The 19,909-nt window shown below is 42.9% G+C and overlaps 1 protein-coding gene and 1 long non-coding RNA gene across 6 annotated transcripts in view; one reads left to right on the top strand and one right to left on the bottom strand.

Annotated features, from left to right (window-relative positions):
• The window catches only part of LOC120231452, a 211,630-nt gene that overhangs the window by 13,912 nt on the left and 177,809 nt on the right, over positions 1-19,909 (top strand). For 4 of the 5 annotated variants that reach the window (XR_005528329.1, XR_005528327.1, XR_005528330.1 and 1 more), the window contains exon 2: positions 9,819-9,919. This is a non-coding gene — a long non-coding RNA (uncharacterized LOC120231452). The remainder of the gene's footprint in view (positions 1-9,818; positions 9,920-19,909) is intronic. The other variant, XR_005528331.1, reaches the window with a different exon arrangement.
• Positions 1-19,909, bottom strand: part of LOC120231448 (myosin-8-like) — a 28,924-nt gene that overhangs the window by 5,259 nt on the left and 3,756 nt on the right. The window contains 28 exon segments of the mRNA XM_039231617.1: positions 668-792; positions 890-1,055; positions 1,140-1,323; positions 2,417-2,613; positions 2,740-2,858; positions 3,405-3,531; positions 4,202-4,591; positions 4,677-4,767; positions 4,851-4,996; positions 5,077-5,253; positions 5,346-5,588; positions 7,769-8,024; positions 9,712-9,848; positions 9,943-10,066; positions 10,366-10,483; positions 10,566-10,653; positions 12,465-12,532; positions 12,643-12,952; positions 13,868-14,038; positions 15,342-15,491; positions 15,579-15,697; positions 16,872-17,010; positions 17,176-17,279; positions 17,371-17,469; positions 18,122-18,185; positions 18,325-18,417; positions 18,501-18,609; positions 18,711-18,738. Coding sequence (XP_039087548.1) covers positions 668-792; positions 890-1,055; positions 1,140-1,323; positions 2,417-2,613; positions 2,740-2,858; positions 3,405-3,531; positions 4,202-4,591; positions 4,677-4,767; positions 4,851-4,996; positions 5,077-5,253; positions 5,346-5,588; positions 7,769-8,024; positions 9,712-9,848; positions 9,943-10,066; positions 10,366-10,483; positions 10,566-10,653; positions 12,465-12,532; positions 12,643-12,952; positions 13,868-14,038; positions 15,342-15,491; positions 15,579-15,697; positions 16,872-17,010; positions 17,176-17,279; positions 17,371-17,469; positions 18,122-18,185; positions 18,325-18,417; positions 18,501-18,609; positions 18,711-18,738 — 4,142 coding nt within the window.

The following is a 19,909-nucleotide window of genomic DNA, read 5'->3' as shown; positions in this document are numbered from 1 at the left end:
GAATCGATGCTCAACTGACAGAGCCCCCCAGGCATCCCTCAGTCATAAACATTAAACATTAAAATTTTTATGTGTGATGTTATCAATTCTTGTCATTGAAAATGTTTATGTGTGATGTATCAATTCTTGTGGTCGTTGTAGAAAATTGTCATCGAAATTCTCAGTTTTAAAACATGTTTTTCTGATTACAAACTATATGTTCACTGTAGAACATGGGCAATGTATAAAAACAAAGGAAAATTTCCTGTTGTGTCCCCCCACCCAGAGATAACCATTTTAACGTGGGACACTTTTTTCTAGTCTTTTGTCATACTTGTATATGTTTCTGCATGATGAAATTCTAGTATATATTCAAATGTGTCTAGGGTTGTATAGAATTACATCATATGGATCTTCCTTCGTTGCTTCATCTTGTTCTTGGATTGCACATCTTTGTGCTTAAAGATTTACCTCCATTTTAAGATAATTTTCTTGAGATAGATTCTCAGATATGGAATTGATGGGTCATAGTATTACATTTTTAAGACTTTTGATAACTATTGCCCGAATGTCCTTCATCGAGGTTGCGTGCATTAATATTCTCACCAGCTCCATGATAATGGATCCACTGCCCGCTTTGGGTGTTTTCAACCATGTCTTTGATTCCCCCCCACCTCCCCATACATACCTCTGCTTCCTCTAAGGCAGCCTGAATGTCGCATTTCTCTTGTTCCACTTGCTTCTTTATTTTCTCCAATTCGTGGATTTGCTTCCCCCCCTCAGCAATCTGCTCCGTGAGGTCAGAAATCTCCTCTGTTGGGGAACAGACCAGGAAGAGGTGGTCAGACTGATGCAGCATGGAAGGGTCTTAGCAGGGCTGTTGGAGGTACAGAAGTTCAAGAGCACTCACGCTGCAAGTTCTTGTTCTCCCGCTTCAGCGTTTCCAGGTGATCCAGGGATTCCTCATAGGCATTCTTGACCTTGAACAGCTCAGTGCTGAGAGAGCGGGCCTCCTTCTGGGAGGCCTCAAGTTCAGCCTGAGTCTCCTCATACTTCTGTTTCCACTCTGCCAGCACCTGAAAAGCAGCAAATTGTCAGCCTCTGCAAGGAGAGAGGGAGACCCAGTAAAACTCTGATAAGGTGTCAGCAGGCTGGCCCACCTTATCGAAGTTCCTCTGCTTCTTGTCCAGGGCCGCGCAGGCCGCGTTCGTCCTCTCCACGTCGAGCATGAGGTCCTCCACTTCGTTCTGGAGCCTCTGCTTCGTCTTCTCCAGGGAAGCACACTTGGCGTTCACAGCTTCTACGTGCTCCTCAGCGTCTTGCAGCCGCTGGGCCAGCTTCTTCCTGAAACGTTAGCCAAGCAGTTAAGGAGAGTGGTCAAGACGACAGGCAGGCGCTCACCTCCTTGGCGCCTTTCTCAGTCCTGCTTCTGTAATGTCGCACAGCATATGGTCATCCAGACTGTGGCAGCAGAACTGCTTTCTAGATTGGTGCTGCATGAAAAGGTCCAGAATGGTGAACAATTGGATTCAGTTCTTCGAGGCTGCTGTTCGTGCTCCATTATATGTGTCCTAAGTGTGTAATTAATTCAGGACTTTCAGGACTTCTGCTTGAGTATAGTTGCAGAAAATGATTATCCAGGACAGTTTTATTGATGATTTATATATCTCATCTCATTCCAAAAAGGATTCAGGCTAACTAGGTATTTTACTGGCCAGAAATGTACTGAACATATTCATTTGCTTTCTCAGCCTTTCCATTTCATTTAATGTACTTTTGCCCTGGAGATAAATAGCTAGTTTCTTCTAATATATGTTTGGAATTCTCACCAGAGAAAGAAGTTGATGGATAAATCAGGGTAATTCATGGTGTTTAAGCAAAGGCAGGTTTCCTTTTTTTCTTCTGAGTTGCCTGCATTCTTGGTTCATTCCCCATTGTGTTGCCAACTCTACATCCTTAAGGTGCAGAGAAGCCTTTAGCCGTGAAGCCCAAGAAGACCTACTTGAAGGTCCCCTTTGGTCTGTACACAGACTAAAGCTTTATTTTATTTAGACTAAATGGGGACATTATGTACAGTTTGGTGGCCTCCAGCTATGTCTTCCTACTGTAATACTTAGGAAGGTGGGCTCTGGAACCAGAATATATGGTTCTAATCCTAGCTGTACTGCTTATTAATCTTGTACTCTTGGATTAGTTGGTTAACCTCTTTTAGCCTCGGTTTCCTTGTCTGTAAAACAGGGATAAAACACACTGTTTCTATGGATACTAAATGAGCTGATGTATGTATAGTACTTGAGACATAGCGCGCACTCAGTAAGTTCACATCTGCTGTTACCCTTATGTTACCGTCAACATTGTCATAGTGTTGCTGGGGGTTGCTGAGTTGTGCAGCTAGGAAACCATGTTGTGTTCTTCCCCCAGCGTTCACAGCACATACTTGGCCTCCTCCAGCTCCTCTGTGCGCTGGATGGCGTCCGTCTCGTATTTGGTCCTCCACTGGGCCACCTCGCTGTTGGCCTTGGACAGCGCCCTCTGCAGCTCGGCCTTGCCCTCCTGCTCCTCCTCGTACTGTTCCCGCAGCAGGTCACAGTCATGGCGGGAGGACTGCAGCGCGTGGGCCAGCGCGTTCTTGGCCTGCGGAAGTACCAGTCAAGTGACTTAAAATCGTTGATTCAGTGCTCCGTAATTCACATACCTGGAGGAGAACTAACTGGACATGTTTAGATTTGCTCAGCTGAGAAGACCTTTGGTAAAACTCACTTTAGTTTCTTCCTCAAGCTGACGTTTCAGCTCCTCGATCTGCTGTGTAGATGCTTGTTTGCTTCTTGAAAGCTGAGAGACCAAAGCATCTTTCTCATCTAATTGTCGGCAGTATTCACCTAAGAATAATAGAAGTAGAGGAATTTGTTAATGGCATAAAAATAAGCTTAAGCTTTCTTATGTATGTGTGTGTATTTATATGAATGTATCAAATATAGACTTTATCTACTTCTAAATATGAGCATAGCACTGGTTAGAACTGGAGTTAAACAGAAACGCTGCAGGAGTGTAACAAGTAAACTACTCCACTCATTCTTCTTTCATCAGATTCCGTTTGTTTATTCCTTCTAAAGAGGAAGAGAGTAATGCTGTTTCTTCAGAGCCCCTGGAATCACTTTTTAAAACCCTTTTTGATGTTTGCTTATTATTTAGAGAGAGCTAGCAGGGCAGGGGCAGAGAGAGGGAAAAGTAGAGAAAGTACCCCAAGGAGGCTCCGCACTGCCGACCCAGAGCCTAACACAGTGCTTGAACTCATGAACCATGAAATCATGGCCTGAGCAGAAACCAAGTGTCGAACGCTTAACTGACTGAACCACCCAGGCACCCCACCCCTGGGATCACTTTTATTTAGTATGTAGTTTCAGGGCCCAGGAAAGGTCCCTCACCTGATTCTGTCTGCAGACGCGCTCTCTGAGCCGTTAGGTCATTGATCAGCCGCTGCTGCTCCTCTTCCTTGGTCTTGAGTTCACTCACCTGATCTTCTAGAGTGCGGCACATCTTTTCCAGGTTCCCCTATAGGACATGTGGCAGTAAAAAGTGAGCCATTGAATGCAGTAAAAAAAGAAAAATAGTTAAAACTTGATTCTTAAAAAAAGTTCTTTTTTTTTTTTTTTTAAATGTTTGTTATTTTGAGAAAAAGACAGTGCGCGAGCAGGGGAAGGGCATAGATAGAGGGAGACACAGAATCCGAAGCAGGTTCCAGACTCTGAGCTGTCAGCACAGAGCCTGATGCAGGGCTTGAACTCATGAACCGCAAGATCACGACCTGAGCCAAAGTCAGGTCTTAATGGACTGAGCCACCTAGGCACCCCTAAAACTTGATTCTTAAAATATTTTCAGAGTGAGTAAATTCAAGTCAAGTGTGAGTAGGAAGTTAAGGTGCCAACTTGGTGGGACAGGCTAAGATTCAAACATGATGAGTGTGGAAATGCCCTTGAAATGGTCATCATTGGAGCCTGTTCATTTATTCCAGCAACACTGATGCTTGCTGAAAGTGGATTTTGCAATAGTCTTAAGGGGTCATAACTAAGCACCAACAAAAATGAAGTAGAAGGGAATATATTAGAATATTGGGAAATACTAAATTAGTGCTTTAAGCTGCCAGCAAACAATGTATAGTGACAGAATAATGAGTGTTCATAAGTGTTATTAATTACCATCATTTATAGGTGGTATTGGGTACCTTGGCTTTGGAAATGGCTTCTGCATTACTGGTAAGATCATCGATCTCCATCTTCATCTCACTCTTCTCCTTCTCCAGCTTCTGCTTGACCCTCTGCAGGTTGTCTATCTGCTCCCCGAGCTCGGCCATGCTGTCCGCGTGCTTCTTCCTCAGGGTGGCCGCCGTGGCTTCGTGCTGCAGGGTGGCCTCCTCCAGGTCCCTGCGCATCTTCTGGAACTCGGCCTCTCGCTTCTTGTTCATCTCGATCTGGGCGGAAGTGGCGCCGCCGGCTTCTTCCAGCCGCTCGCTGATCTCCTCCAGTTCCCGGGAGAGGTCTGAGCGCTGCTTCTCTGCTTTGGCCCTGGAGGCCCGCTCTGCCTCGATTTCCTCCTCCAGCTCCTCGATGCGGGCCTGGGGGTGACACATGCATAACATGAACTCATCTCAACCTCCGGGGTTTTGGGGGTACAGAAACAAATGAGGTGAGATGATTCACCTGCAGTTCTTTGATCTTCTTCTGTAGTTGAATTTCTACTGCCTGCTCATCTTCAATTTTACTTAGCAGATTGCTGATTTCAAATTCTTTCCTTCAGGCAAAAGAACAAGACATATTAGTACTCCTATGAATTGAAAGATGATACCACATGGGATTTTTTTCTGGAGTTCCTACTTTTTGAGTTTCTCATCAAGTTGCTGTTTATCATTTTCTATATCCATTGTGGATTCTTGGGCCAATTTTAGGTCTCCCTCCAGTTTCCTCTTTGCTCTTTCTAGATCCATTCGAAGCTTCTTTTCTTGCTCTAGAGACCCTTCAAGCTAATGAGAAAGGAAAATATGTTAAACATCAAAAGTGTATTTAAAAACATTCTTCACATGGATATCAGAACCCCACTTACATCATCCACTTGCTGCTCCAGCTTGGTTTTAGCTTTGGTCAGGGTGTTGACCTTGTCTTCTTCTGCCTGCAGGTCATCCAGGGTCTGCTGGTGGGCCTCCTGGAGGGCCTTCTTCTCCTTGGTCAGCTTAGCGATGGTTTCGTCCAGGCCTGCCATCTCTTCCGTGAGGTTTTTCACCTTGAAAAATGAAAAAGAAAATGATATCTGCTCTAAAGCAGTTTACTAGGCTGACAGAACTTCAGTATGGTAGAATGGAATATGATTCACACCTTATTCTCCGTGGCATGCTTCTCCTTTTCAACCTTGGCCAGGGTCAGCTCAAGGTCGTCAATGTCTTTCTTGAGCTCTGAACACTCATCTTCCAATTTCCTCTTCTTGGCCGTCAGCTCGGCGTTGATCTCCTCCTCCTCCTCAGCTCTCTCAGTCACCTCCTTGATCTTGGCCTCCAGCTGGATTTTGTTTTTAATCAGTTGCTCACACCTTTCCTCCGCGTCAGCCAGGGCATCAGCTTCCTGTAGAGGGATTCATGAAGTTCTCATTTAGAGAACTCGTTACTTTTTTTGAACTTGTTCTTTGCACAAAGTAGTAGTGTTTGCTGGATTCTGGTGACTCTTTCAGTGTGAATGTAAATTAAACTTAATTGAACATTATTACATGGCTTAGAGAAATGCAACTAATTAAAGGCGCGACTATAGATTTAGAAGCACATTAATCTGAAAAATGATTGGACTGAAGCAGTTGACTACAGAGTAGTGTTTAGAAGAGTGATAGGCCAGGGGGAGTCTGAGCTCTTGTCTCATTAATGCCTCCATATGGATGAACTCAGGCAAGTTGCTTTATTTCTATTGTTCTCACTTTTCTTATAGGGAATTGAGGGAGTGGGAATAAATGATCACTAGAAACATTTAGCTGAAATTTTCAAAGATTTTGACTTAGATTGGTTAAATTTGGTTTTGATCATTCCCTGCTCACCTCAAACAACTAGTTGCTGGACTGGGTTTAGAAAAGAAAAGGAAAAGAACTTAAACGATTTTATGCCCATGAATACCTTTCCATGCACCGTTTGTCACACACTCCCAACCTTCCTGATAGTCCTTAACAGTGCTGTAATTGTCCACAATTTTCGTTTCCATTGTAAGGATCACCTTGTATATTCTAAAATTCATGTTGAGTCTCAACATGAATTTTAGTATATACAAGAACATGTAATTTTGAGGCATTTTATAGCTCCACATATTTTTTTTTATGACTAAGGGTTTCAAATAAAGATCAGCTCAGCCTTATTAGATTATTCTAGCCTGGGGTAGTTTCTTTAACTTCTCACTCAGTGCCAGTTTTGTTCATATCTTATGATTGTAGTTTAAATGCTTAAGTGGATGATAATGGGGAGTTCCCAGGGTTCCTTTGATTTTATTTTAAATAGTGATGCACTCAATAAATATTTACTCACTGGTGAAAATAACCGTGAACAGAGGTTAGGATGAAGAGGCTTTTGATCTTGTGCTTTTGGGGAAAGGTAACGTTCATGTAAGGGAAGCTATCAGAAAGAAAAGCTGAAAATAGCTTAAAAATTTTAAGAAAACTATCCTTTTCACAGGTTTCTTCATGAAGGTGGTGGGCTTTAGGTCCAAGGAAATGGGAAATTATGTTTGGGCAGGCCCCAAAACTGTCCCCCACCCTGATTACAGCTCTTTCCTGAGCTAATAAACAGAAGCCTAAAGAATTTGGGATCTCTGGGGCGCCTGAGTGGCTCAGTCGGTTGGGCGGTCCGACTTCGGCTCAGGTCATGATCTCACGGTTTGTGGGTTCGAGCCCCGTGTTGGGCTCTGTGCTGACAGCTCAGAGCCTGAAGCCTGTCTTTGGCGGATTCTGCGTCTCCCTCTCTCTCTGACCCTCCCCTGCTCACGCTGTCTCTCTCTCTCTCTCTCTCTCAAAAATAAATAAAACATTAAAAATTAAAAAAAAAAGAATTTGGGATCTCTCTCAAAGGAAGAATCACAGAGGGTACTTGGCTCCACCTTATACTACAGTTACTCAGTTCAAGTAGCTGCAAACAGTGTTATTGAGCTAACCTCAGTAGGGATGGAGAGAAATAAGAATAATGATTTTTCTTTCATTTCAATACAATTTGATATACTATGTTTGGAAAATAGGACAATCCTTGTAAGGCTGGGATGAAGCATGCAAGGCAAGTGGGTGAAATATTTGACTGAGATTTTGCTTTTAAACTGCTTCACTTGTGGCTGTTAAAATCATGGTGTTATTGAATACGTGCTTCAGTCTTCCCTTTCCCATTTGTAATTTGGAAGTCACTGTGCCATATCTTCCTCACAGGAAAGGTAAGCGAAGTACTAAAAAAAGTAACCTCTGATTTTCTGTTTCAAGATGAGGCTATTTGTGGGGCACCTAGGTGGCTCAGTTGGTTAAGCATCTGACTTCAGCTCAGGTCATGATCTCACAGTCTGTGAGTTCAAGGCGCTCTTTGGGCTCTGTGCTGACAGCTCAGAGTCAGGAGCCTGGTTTGGATTCTGTGTCTCCTCCTCTCTGCCTCTTGCCTTTCTCACACTCTGTCTCTCTCCCCAAAATAAATAAAAACATTAAAAAAAAAGTGAGACTTTCTGTAAATCCAAAGTATATATGCTTTCCAGAAAAGCTTCCATAACATGGTGTATCCCAAATACAGAATACTTACGGATTGAACCTGGAGCTGAAGATCATTTTTCTCTTTCAAGAGAGTGACCATTTTTTCTTCCAGTTCTTTCCTTTTTGCCTCCGACTTGGCGAGTTCATCTTTGGTTTTCTGAAACTCCTCCTTCATGGTGGCCATCTCTCTCTCAGTCTCTGCGCTCTTGAGGAGCGGCTTGATCTTGAAGAAGAGTTTCATCCAGGGCCAGTGCTTGACATTCATGAAGGCTCGGACGTTGTACTGGATGCAGAAGAGGGCTTCTCTGAAATGACATGAAAATATCAATGTAGATTGATCCATCAGAGGCAGGGTCACTGTTGTTATTTTGTATTTTACACACAAATTCCCCTTGTAATGACTCCATACGTAGAAATGATACATCAGGTTTTATACGTATTATATGCAGACTTACTATACACACACCGTCCTGCTGGTGCTCTGTCAACCACTTTGCTAATGTGTACTGCTCATATTGAATAATTCTGTGTTCTTTAAAAAAATTTTTTTTTAATGTTTATTTTTGAGATAGAGACAGACTGCCAGCCGGAGAGGGACAAAGAGAGAGGGAGACATCGAATCCGAAAATAGGCTCCAGGCTCTGAGCTGTCAGGACAGAGCCCGATGCAGGGCTCAAACCCACAAACTGTGAGATCATGACCTGAGGGAAGTCAGATGCGTAACCAACTGAATCACTCAGATGGCCCTAATTCTGTGTTCTTAAGACATGACCACGCTAGCAGAGGTGCTGACCTTAGAGCAGGACTACTTTGCAGGTATGAGTGACACATACTGATTTAAGATCATTTGGACACACAGTCTTGGTGATTTGAGAGCGAGTGTGGCAGCTGTAAGTTGAGTGTGACGCTTGGCTGCTGGCACACAGATGTGAGCTGTGAGATGGCATGGGGTGTTTTCTGCATTGCCACACCGGGTGAACTTCTGATGTAGCCTGTCTTTCTTGAGGCCTTTCCTCTTTGTTTGGTTACCACTGAATTATCCACTCGTCAACTTTTGTTAGCTTCTTCAGATAATGAACTGGTTTTTCTCAAATTCTTTCAAATGCCTCTTTCTTAGCTGCTTAATTAGATTGTTAATGTCTGTAGGGGATTTAGCATACAGTGAGCTCTCAAATTTGTTTTATATACACAAAATTTTAAATAGTAATAAAAGACACCTCTCCTGCAGACTGTAGCAATAGACAAACAAGATTTCACTACCTTGTGGCAGTCAGTAGGCCTCTTCATGATTAAAATGTCAATTCTATTTGTATATGGGTCCAAATTACAAGAATCACGACTCTGAGAAGGCAAATACCATGTCAGAAGCCATAATATAGACACATGGGAAAGGCTTGGGGACACTTACAGTGCAAATCCAAATAAGCAGTGATGAGCAAAATGAGCGGAAAATGTGTGTGTGTGTGTGGGGGGGGTAAGTACAGTACAGTAGTGCTGGGTAGTTGGAGCTGGATGAGATTCATTGGAGAAAGGAGAAATGCAAGTTCTAAATTGGTAAGTAGGTAAGTTAGGATGAGGGGAAAGGGCTGGGGTAAACATGAAAATAGGAGATAAGCAAATTGTCTAGCCTGGCTGGAAAAGGCGATGTGGCTGGGGATGATGGATGAGGTGGGGAATAGAGAGAGCTTTGACGCCATGCAAGGCAACTTGGATTTGATGCGGAAGAGGCGGAACCACCCCCTGAGATATGGCCTGATGAAATAGTGCTTCTTGCAGAGTATTCTGGCAGCCCCATGTGAGGTCAATGGAGAGGGAGAAACTGGAGGGAGTCCCAAGTATGAGGGGTTAAACAAAGGCTGATGTGTTGTAGGAGTGAGTTCTGAACCATGTGAGGAGCACGTATCACCCACAAAATGAAAGGGAATGAAGGAAGAAGGCTTAGGAATAGTCCCCAGGGGACTTTACAGTTCTGATAATCTGCACCGCTGTTACCTCCTTTGCAACATCTTCTGATATTCTACCCTCATTAGGAATCCCCTGCAGACAGCTTGAGTTCTTGTTATAATCTGGGCCAGTTTTTCGTCTCTCATTTCTTCCAGAAGACCCAGAAGGCCAGCTTTGAAGAAAACCTGGAAAAAAGAGAAGCCCAAGTCATCCCCATAGTACAGAAGACACAGTGGTGGTGAAAGGAATGGGTCAGGTATGAGTACATAACAGCCGTACCTTGGTATGTCCAAATTTGTACTGGGTGTGATCAATATCAATAGAGGCAAGAAGTTTCTCAGAAGCCTTCTTGCTGTCGATGAACTGTCCTTCTGGAATAGCACTTGCGTTTAAAACCTTGTATCTGTTTGGTGAAACAAAGGAAAGAATGATTAGGGAGGTGTGATTATCTGTGTCCTTCTAAGTTCCAGTTAGTAAAACAATGTGATCTTTCTCTTGCTTAATGCATGCCTCCTTCCTATTTGTTAGAAATACCACCCCTTTGAACTGCCTTCCTGTCCTGCTGCCACGGGACTGTATTATTTGACTTCTTAGTTTTACAGTATTTACTGAGCAGGGAACATGAAACTGTGAACAGAGGACAACAATTACGATGACAAAATGGTCGCAGCATGCAGTGAAATACAGCAAAGAGAGACTGGCCTTTGCTTAAAATCCCCATATAAGATTCTGCTGGGGAACCCCTTCCGGCAGATGCGGATGCCTTCCAGCACGCCGTTACAGCGCAGCTGGTGCAGGACGAGTTCGTGCTCCATGGCCCCTGCACGTAGATGGGACTTAGCTTTGGGGAGTGCATTTTCCAACTTGTGCCTGCTTGATTATCTCATGCTCTTCTATCTTACCGGGAGTTTTGGTCTCATTGGGAATGATGCAGCGCACAAAGTGAGGGTGTGTGCTTCTCAGGTTGGTCATCAGTTTATTTAAATTTTCCTAGAAAACAGACAGATGGAAATTCTGGATGAGGAAGTTTTATTTCAGATTGCTTTTTTTGGTAATTATTTGGATTGAACCTAGGCACTCTCTTAAACTGTTACATAGAAGCCTATGAAGCTTCAGTTCATCTGTATTTTAAAAGTCCCGGGGCGCCTGGGTGGCTTAGTCGGTTGAACGTCCGACTTTCGCTTAGGTCATGATCTCGCGGCTCGTGGGTTCGAGCCCCGCGTCGGGCTCTGTGCTGACTGCCAGCTCAGAGCCTGGAGCCTGTTTCAGTCTGTGACTCCCTCTCTCTCTGACCCTCCCCTGCTCGTGCTGCCTCTCTCTCTCTCTCTCTCCTAGAAATAAATAAAAACATTAAAAAAAAAAATTAAAAGTCCCAAGAGTTCTAGCCACCTAATAACCACAAGGCCAAAGTGCTGGGAAGAAATGCAGCTCTGTAAGACTATTCATTGCCTGATAAACAAACTGCAAATCCAGTAGCCTTGATGCATAGGAATTGTTCTTAACTGGGAATCAAAAGACTAATGACCTTGGTCTCATTCTGCCACTAATGAGCTGTTTGACTCTGAAATCTCTTTCGTCTTTCTGTGCCTTCATCTGAAAAGAGTTGACAGCACGTCTAAGGCATCTTCCGTCTGTCTCAGCACTGGTAATTTTCACAGTAGTAGTTTACAGCGGTAACCTAGGTTAGCCATCCTTCCTCAAGTTTTAATCCCTGGGATCTGTGACTTCTCGTTTTATATTGTTTTGTCTTTTTTTTTTTTTTTGAAGACTCTAAAATCCTGAGACCATATAACCTTGTGTAGGTGGATCTTGGGTGTGTGGGAATGATCCATGGTCTGAAGCATCTGGAGGGACTTATTCCAAAAGTTGAGTAATTGTTTATGACCGATGATGTTTTACTCAACTATAGGAAACTCACATGTAAATATTTCTTAGGTATTCTCTTAGAAGGCAGAGTGGCTTTTTTATCTTTCATATCTCAGTTAACTATTCAGAAATAAAGTAATTACTGAGAGCTTCTAATCTTAAAAACATGTACATGTACAAGGATAAGTCAAAGCAAGAGCCTACTGGACGAGGTAAAGGAAATTGATAATGAGGAAGAAAACCGACAGGCTGGTGTTCCTGCTTCAGTTGTGGGTTACATCCTCATTGTAGTTTTATAAGGACTGAGACTTAGCCATACAGATTCTGACAGAGCAGCCATTCGTTAATCCAGACATTTCACACACTTCCCCTTGGAGGGGACAGTTTTTAAGCTACCTACAAAATCACAGTATTTGTAGTAAACTTATTGTTCTTTTAATCTCCAGAGATATCTTCTAGCTTTATCATCCACATGTCACCAGTCTTGGCTTTAGATGATTTTAAGCCATTACAAAAAATTAAATCCACCTCAGAGGATGAAAAGCTGTGTTTTGGTGGAGAGATGTCCTAGAGAGTGTATCTCTGTTTCATCCTCAAAGAGGAATTTGGGAGTATCTCAAAGGGCAATATTAGTGGAATAAAGATTCGGCTTTCCATAGGGACAGCCTTGAAGTTCAGTTATGCTTCTTTAAAAATCAGCCTGATGATATAATAAGAAAGCTTCTAAGGATATTTTGACATTCCTAAATACATCAGATGATCATAATGAGGAATAATGGGTAAAACATCTGACCCTGTAAGAGAAGTTTTACTTTGGTTCTACTGTGATAAGAGAATATTTGAACACTCCGTTCTGTACTAATTTATTCTAAACCCTTTAATTGTGATAATTCATAGAAACTTAATAGGATTTGGGGATGAACTTTGTACTTTACCCTGAAAAGGGCTGACACAGTCTGGAAAGAAGAGCCCTTCTTCTTAGCACCTTTCTTTGCACCGCTGTCTGGGGTAGAAAGAAAAACCCATCAATTAAAGTAGACTCCTAGAGGCTGGAATGTTGTATGAACATTCTGTGGGAATAGAGTTAATACAGAGAAAAGGCACAGAAAGTACCTGCTTCAGCACTAGCGTATGTGGAAAAGAGACTGGCCAGAGTCTTCATTGAAGACTTCTGGTACAGCCCGACCACGGTGTCGTTCAGCGGGTCCTTGTTCTTGTCCAGCCAGCCGGCGATGTTGTAGTCCACGGTGCCCGCGTAGTGCACCAGCGAGAAGTGTGCCTCTTCCTTGCCTTTGTCTTTCTTGGGTTTCTGGAAGTTGTTTGACTTGCCCAGGTGCTGTTCTTACAGCTTGTTCTTGAAGGAGGTGTCCGTGGCCTTGGGGAACATGCACTCCTCCTCCAGGATGGAGAAGATGCCTAGAGGCTGGATTCAGAAAGGTGGACATTAGTGTCAACATGTCTTCTCTCAAAAGATACAGACATGGTGACTGTATTTGATAGAATTATTAGAAATGCCAATTAAAAATATACATATACACACAATAAACTAGGGCCATAGCTCACAAAGAATTCCTTTTGTTATCACTAGAGTGACTTTCCCACCATTCCTTGTCACATTCAATCCATAGCAACATGTTCAGTTAAAAGAATAGCTGAATACAGACTCCAGATGTCAGCACAGCATATCTGGGCAGTTTGAAAATGTTCTGTATCCTCACACTTTTTGCCTATTGAGTGAATTAATCTGCTGTCATTGTTTTATTTTGCTATGAAAAGGACTTACTGACTTAGGGTGGTGTTTCCTTTAGATGCAGTAATTTAATAGTATAAATAACCCAAACCTTCCTTAAGACATTTTCTGTATTTAATCTCCTTAAAGATAGATTCTGGAAAATCATAAGTAATTAGACTTCTTGACTTGGAAATGGATTATCACCTTTCACATAGGCCTTAGCTGGGTTATGTGTGTACTAATTTCTATCTAGAAAAAAGACTTATGCTGCTGACACCTTGGATGGTAGCAGAGAAACACTGAGGACTAATGAGGTAGCTCTGCTAGTAGAGCAGATCACCTCAATTGAATTCTCAGAGCTGCTTTAAAATCAGGTTTGAGTTGCTGTTAGAGGAAAGCTGTTCAGAACAGAATGAAACTAAACACTCTGATCCTTCTCATGTAAAAGCTGAAAGGAGGAAGTTCGTCCTAAACAGAAATTGTTTGTTCTGATATCCATCTATTTAAGATCACAGTGATACTTTGTAGAACTGCTTCAGACACTTGGGGGGGGGGTAGGGGGCTGGTTATCCTTGCAGTCAGCCTTTCTTTTGAAGTCAGACAGACCTTCTCGATGAGCTCGATGCAGGCAGCCAGGTCCATCCCAAAGTCGATGAACGTCCACTCGATGCCCTCTTTCTTGTATTCCTCCTGCTCCAGCACGAACATGTGGTGGTTGAAGAACTGCTGCAGCTTCTCATTGGTGAAGTTGATGCACAGCTGCTCCAGGCTGTTGAACTGCAGGAAACAAAAGTTTCAACATTAAATGGATGGTTTTAGAAGAAAAATTCTTTTTTTTTTTTTAATGTTTTATTTCTAGGAAAGAGAGAGAGAGACAGCACGAGCAGGGGAGGGTCAGAGAGAGAGGGAGTCACAGACTGAAACAGGCTCCAGACTCTGAGCTGGCAGTCAGCACGGAGCCCGACGCGGGGCTCGAACCCACGAACCGCGAGATCATGACCTAAGTGAAAGTCGGATGCTTAACCGACTAAGCCACCCAGGCGCCCCTAGAAGAAAAATTCTTTACTGAAAAACTCTTTTATTGAAAAAACTTGGAACATAATGATGAAATAAAATTTAAACTAATTGTTGTTTCTTTAGAACTCCCAAGGAAAAAAACGATCTTTTTTTGACATGAGTCTTTATTCATGAACTGTGGGCATTATTTAAAGGCACGGGTGTCAGTTATACAGCAAGACTTCAGTAGGATCCACCTCCTTCCCAGCTCTAAGACTGCATGGGAATAACACGCATTAAAGTACAGCCATGGTCCCAAGAGTTATGGTTTGGATTTAAGGGTGAAAGTAATTTTCTGAAAACTTCACTACTTTTACCACCCCCACTCTCCAAGATAAAGTTCCCATTTTCACTTTTGACCATGACATTATCTTAAGACTTTTTAGTTGATGTACAAAGTGAAATAATAGGCACATTTTTCTCCTCTTCTTATCAAAACACTTGGCAAATTCACTTTGCCAGGTCTGTGAAAGTAGGGACCTGACATGGCGTAGTATTGGAAAATCTGAAAGGGTCTTTGTAATAATGTACATCCACATCTGACAGATGATGTGGCTGATGCCCCAGCGGTGAAACAGTATGTGTCACGTGAACCTGGAACAGGAGACCCTCTGGACTGTGTGCGTCTACCCTTCGGCCCTTTCTCCTCCGCGGAGATGTCCTCTCCGCACATCTGAGTTCCTGTCTAGTTTTGTCTTCTGTAGCCCTGGGATCTTTAGCAAGTGATTTTCCTGCATCTCGGTTTCTCCACACGTAATTAGGGTAATATTAGTTACTCTTTTGTGGTTTGTTTGGAAGATTAAATGAAGTAACATTTTGAAGTGTTTAGGGTATTGCCTGAAAAACACTGACCCCTCAATAAATATCTGTTGCCTTGGTATTTGGAAGGTAACTCCTGTTTCGGATGCTGTGTTGGAGAAAGCAATGTGGACACTGTAAATGGTAAAGGTATAATGATAATACCCAGTACTTTGGAGCCCAGATTGTCTTCTTCTCACTTACTGTTACCGTGACGGTAACTCACGTCAAAGATCTCAAAGCCGGCGATGTCCAGGACCCCAATGAAGTACTGCCTGGGCTGCTTGGTGTCCAGCTGCTGGTTGATGCGGGTGACCATCCACAGAAACATCTTCTCATAGACGGCCTTGGCCAGAGCGCCCACCGCGTTGTACACCTTCAGAGACATAGTGATGGTTGTTGGTGTTACTAAAGGCACTGGGAAGTCTGGGATGTGTGTGATTCACTAAGGCCGTTCACTTACCTGCTGCACAGTCTGGCCTTTGGTGACGTATTCATTGCCGACTTTGACCCTAGGGTAGCAGAGGGCTTTGAGCAGGTCAGCAGAGTTCAGACTCTGGAGATAGGCTGCCTTGTCAGCAACTGCGGAGGCACAATTCAAGAAATGTTGCTGAATGGCGGATATCCTCTCTAACCTAATTTTCTATTTTCCTCTATTTTCTTTTCTTTACTTTTTATATAAAAAGCTTTAAGTAATTCTTTAGAAGGTCAGATGAGACTCTACTATGTTAGAGCATGTACTGGCTAATAAATGGTCAGCTACACTGGTCTTTGTGATTTATTGCAAGTAGCTTTTGAGAAATTCATCAGCAACGGACATATGTCCAATATTGATGGCGGCACCTTACGTAAGGCAAAAGCCAGAGCCTCTGCCCTTAAGGCAGACACATTAGGTGTAGTTGGAAGGAAAAGATAAGAATACATCTTAATATTCACTGTTAGAAAGCGATAAAAGTCTGAATATTTGGATCCTCATTTTGGTTTTGCTCCTCCCAATTTAAATCCATTTGTTCAGTTTCACTCTCTGAAAATGGGGGTATTAAATTTCACCATGTGACCAATACAGGGTCTCTTCCTAAATTCTTTCGGTGACTATAATGTAAATGCCACGAGTCAGGTACAGAGTAACTGCTGGAAAGTTTAGGAGGAGGGAGAAAATATGTCAAGCTGGGGTGGTCAGGAAAGCCTTTGGCAAATAACCTTAGCTTCCTTGGTAGGCCCTGTATGTTTCACACATGGAATATATGAGTTTTCTTTCTCCTTTCTTTTTTTTTTTTTATTTTATCTTTTATATTACTGCCTAGACTGCCCAGGGTTTATATATAGACAGCACACACATGCACACAGATGTCTAGGGACATCCTTCACCCCCAGCCCGTGTTTGGGCAGACCCTGCATAGCCAGCTACCAGTTTATCCAGCTAGTGCTGAAATAGGCTGATAAGCCACGTTGTCTTGCATATGAAGCCGCCATTGCCAGGTAGAGCAAAAGCCCTGGGCTATCTCATTCTGTCATGACCTGGTCCCAGGTTGTGCGTTTTGGATATCTCTTTATAAGTGCCTATAATGGTTCATTTTAACTTGTTTGGGCTGCTTAAAATGATGGAGATACCGAGACGTGAGGAAGGAAAGGGGGTGAGGAGACATGCTGTGTGTGTAAAACATTTGTGCCCTTCAGAAGTCCAGCTGTAGAATAGGCTTTCTTTTTCCCCTGCCATATTCTTTAGTTCCGACCCAGAAGGAGATTCATCTGGTACCTTCGGTGCCATCTGGCTCAGCCTGCTCCTCACGCTGCTTTTGCTTGAACTTCATGTTCCCATAATGCATCACGGCCCCTGTGAGCTTGTAGATGGAGACTTTCTCTTCAGGAGTAAAGCCCAGGATGTCAATGGCACTCTGCCAGGAGAAATGACAGGACAAAGGGTAGGGCAGAAGAGACTAACTTATTTTGGAGAATTTGTACTGTGTCTTAAGGTAACCACACCAATAGTGGGCTGTTCTTACACATAGGCTTTTTTTTTTTTTTTTTTTTTTTACAGTGTGTATGTGTGAGTGACTTACATCTGTGGCCATCAGCTCCTCTTGGTCATCAATGCTGGGCACTGTAATCTCCCCTTGACTGACAAAGGCATAGTCATAGGGGTTGGTGGTGATCAGGAGCATTTCTGGGTACACAGAAGTCAGGGTATACATTTTGCATTAGAAGTTGTTAATAAAAATACCAATATTCATCTGTGAATTTAAGTTCTTTCTTACCAATCAGATCTGGCTTCTTATTGGAAGTGATCTGATAAAAAATATGGTAGCTTCTTTCTGCCTTCATCTGGAAAGTGACTCTAGACTTTTCTAGAAGATCTGGAAATAGAAATAGATATTAAGTTAGGGGAAAAAAATCAATGCTGCTGAAATATTAAGTGAACCTTGGTGTCTTTGCTAAAATTGGGAGCATTGTATTAGGCTCCATTGAGATTTCTACCTGATGGTCAATCCGTTTGGTGTTACATATAAGAATTCCAAATACATTTGGCGACTGCCCAAGTTTCTCACCATTTAAGAGCAGACACTGAAGCATGTCTGCTCTAGTAAAAATAAACTTTTCATATGGGAGACCCATGGCTCCTGTATTATCTTTGATCTGTAATATTCCCCTCCTTTCTCAGGCCACGTGAGACTTTGTGGTGAGTGGCTCCTTAGAAATACCTACCAAAGCTCAGATCAAACAAATCACAGAGAAGTATTGTAAACCTATAGGAGCCCATGAGTAGTCCTAGTGTTTGTCCTGGGAAAAATGTCAGAGCTGCTTCTGTGGCAGGAATTTGAGAACATGCCCCAGAACCATCAGTCTGCATCAAGGTAGCGGGAGCCCGTGGTGGATTATGGCTAAGTCTGGCATTAGCTCATGAATACCACTGCCAGCAGGCTCAGCGCACACCAAGTGTTGCTGAATATCCCTGCAAGGGAAATCCCCTGTCCCTCTGTTTTGATTTTCAGTGGTCCTGTTACTTACATGTTTCAATATCTGCAGAAGCCAACTTCCCTGTAGTACCAAAGTGAATTCTAATGAATTTACCCTTGAAAAGAGAAAGATTATTTAGTATTAAAAAGTTGAAGGGCACAGAATGAAGCAATCGAAATGATAATTCAGACATGCTTTCTTGGGCACTTAAGGCTTAAAGGCTGAGAAAAGCCTTCTGTGACCACAAGACTTACAAAGCGAGAGGAGTTGTCATTTCTCACGGTCTTGGCATTGCCGAAGGCCTCCAGTAGGGGGTTGGCGCTGATGATTTGATCTTCAAGGGTCCCCTGCAAAGGCAAGTGCAGTCCTCACCTCTGGGGCTCCAGACTTCCTGCGAGCCCTGACATCTTGAGTCTGACCCCAGACCCACCTGCATTTTGCCAGCTTCCTCCTTCTTCTTCTCTCCAGTGACCGCAATTGTTGCAAAGTACTGGATGACACGCTTGGTGTTCACGGTCTTCCCTGCCCCCGATTCTCCACTGTCAACACAGTGACCAGAGATGAGAACAGCACTACTATAACTCACGTTGTCTCTATCTAAGACAATTACCACAAACTAGGGGAGGAAAAAGTCACGTACGTGATCAGGATGGACTGGTTCTCACGATCTGTGAAAGAGAAATCAAGACCAGCAGTTAGAAAACAAAAACAAAAACAAGAACATTCAATATAAAGATTATTGAATCCATTTAGATCAAACACAGCTTGTTCTTTTTAACAGTTTGAAGATGTCACCTATGAATGTAGTTTTATAGTTAGCCCCCAAATAGCTCTTGGCTCTTGGAGTAAAGTTTGTGAAAATGAGAGGCAAGTTGTCATCTGTTTCCTTCTGCACTTTATTTTATTTACTTATTATTTTTTTTAATGTTTGAGAGAGAGAAAGAGCATGTGCACACGTGTGCGCTAGCTGGGAAGGGGCAGAGAGAGAAGGAGACACAGAATCCTAAGCAGGCTTCATGCTGTCAGTGCAGAGCCCAGTGCAGGGCTCGAACTCATAAACCATGAGATCATGACCTGAACTGAAGTCAAGAGTCAGATTTCATGGGATGCCTGGGTGGCTCAGTCGGTTGAGCATCCGACTTCGGCTCAGGTCATGATCTTGCGGTTCGTGGGTTCGAGCCCCACGTCGGGCTCTGTGCTGACAGCTCAGAGCCTAGAGCCTGTTTTGGATTCTGTGTCTCCTTCTCTCTCTGACCCTCCCCTGCTCATGCTGTCTCTCTCTCTCTCAAAAATAAATAAACGTTAAAAAAAAAAAGTCAGATTTCGAGATCAAAAATCGGCTGTGCCACCTAGCTGCCCCTCTTTTTGTATTTTATTAATTTAAAAAACTTTGTGATTAGAAATTTCAGATACCAAGTAGAGACAATATTAAGAACCCCCTGGGTTCCCATCGTATAGCTTTGACAATTATTGTCACTTAACCAATTTTATATCCTTTATACTTCCATTCTTACTGGATTGTTTAAGGAAAATCCCAGGTGTTATATAATTTCATTTATAAGTACTTTAGTAAGAATTACAGAATTTTGAAGTCATAAGGGATCTTAGAAATTATGTGGGTCACAGCAATAGCACTGCTAGGAATTTACCCAAGGGATAGAGAAATGCTGAGGCATAGGAGCACATGTACCCCAATGTTCATAGCAGCACTCTCCACAATAGCTAAAACATGGAAAGAGCCTAAGTGTCCATCAACAGATGAATGGATCAAGAAGATGTGGTTTATCTATACCATGGAATACTACATGGCAATGAGAAAGAATGAAATCTGGCCATGTG

Source organism: Hyaena hyaena, unplaced genomic scaffold (genome assembly GCF_003009895.1).
Source record: "Hyaena hyaena isolate Hyena2069 unplaced genomic scaffold, ASM300989v1 scaffold_58, whole genome shotgun sequence".
NCBI lineage: Eukaryota > Metazoa > Chordata > Mammalia > Carnivora > Hyaenidae > Hyaena > Hyaena hyaena.
Note: the sequence above shows the minus strand (reverse complement) of the source record. Positions and strands in the feature narration are given on the sequence as shown.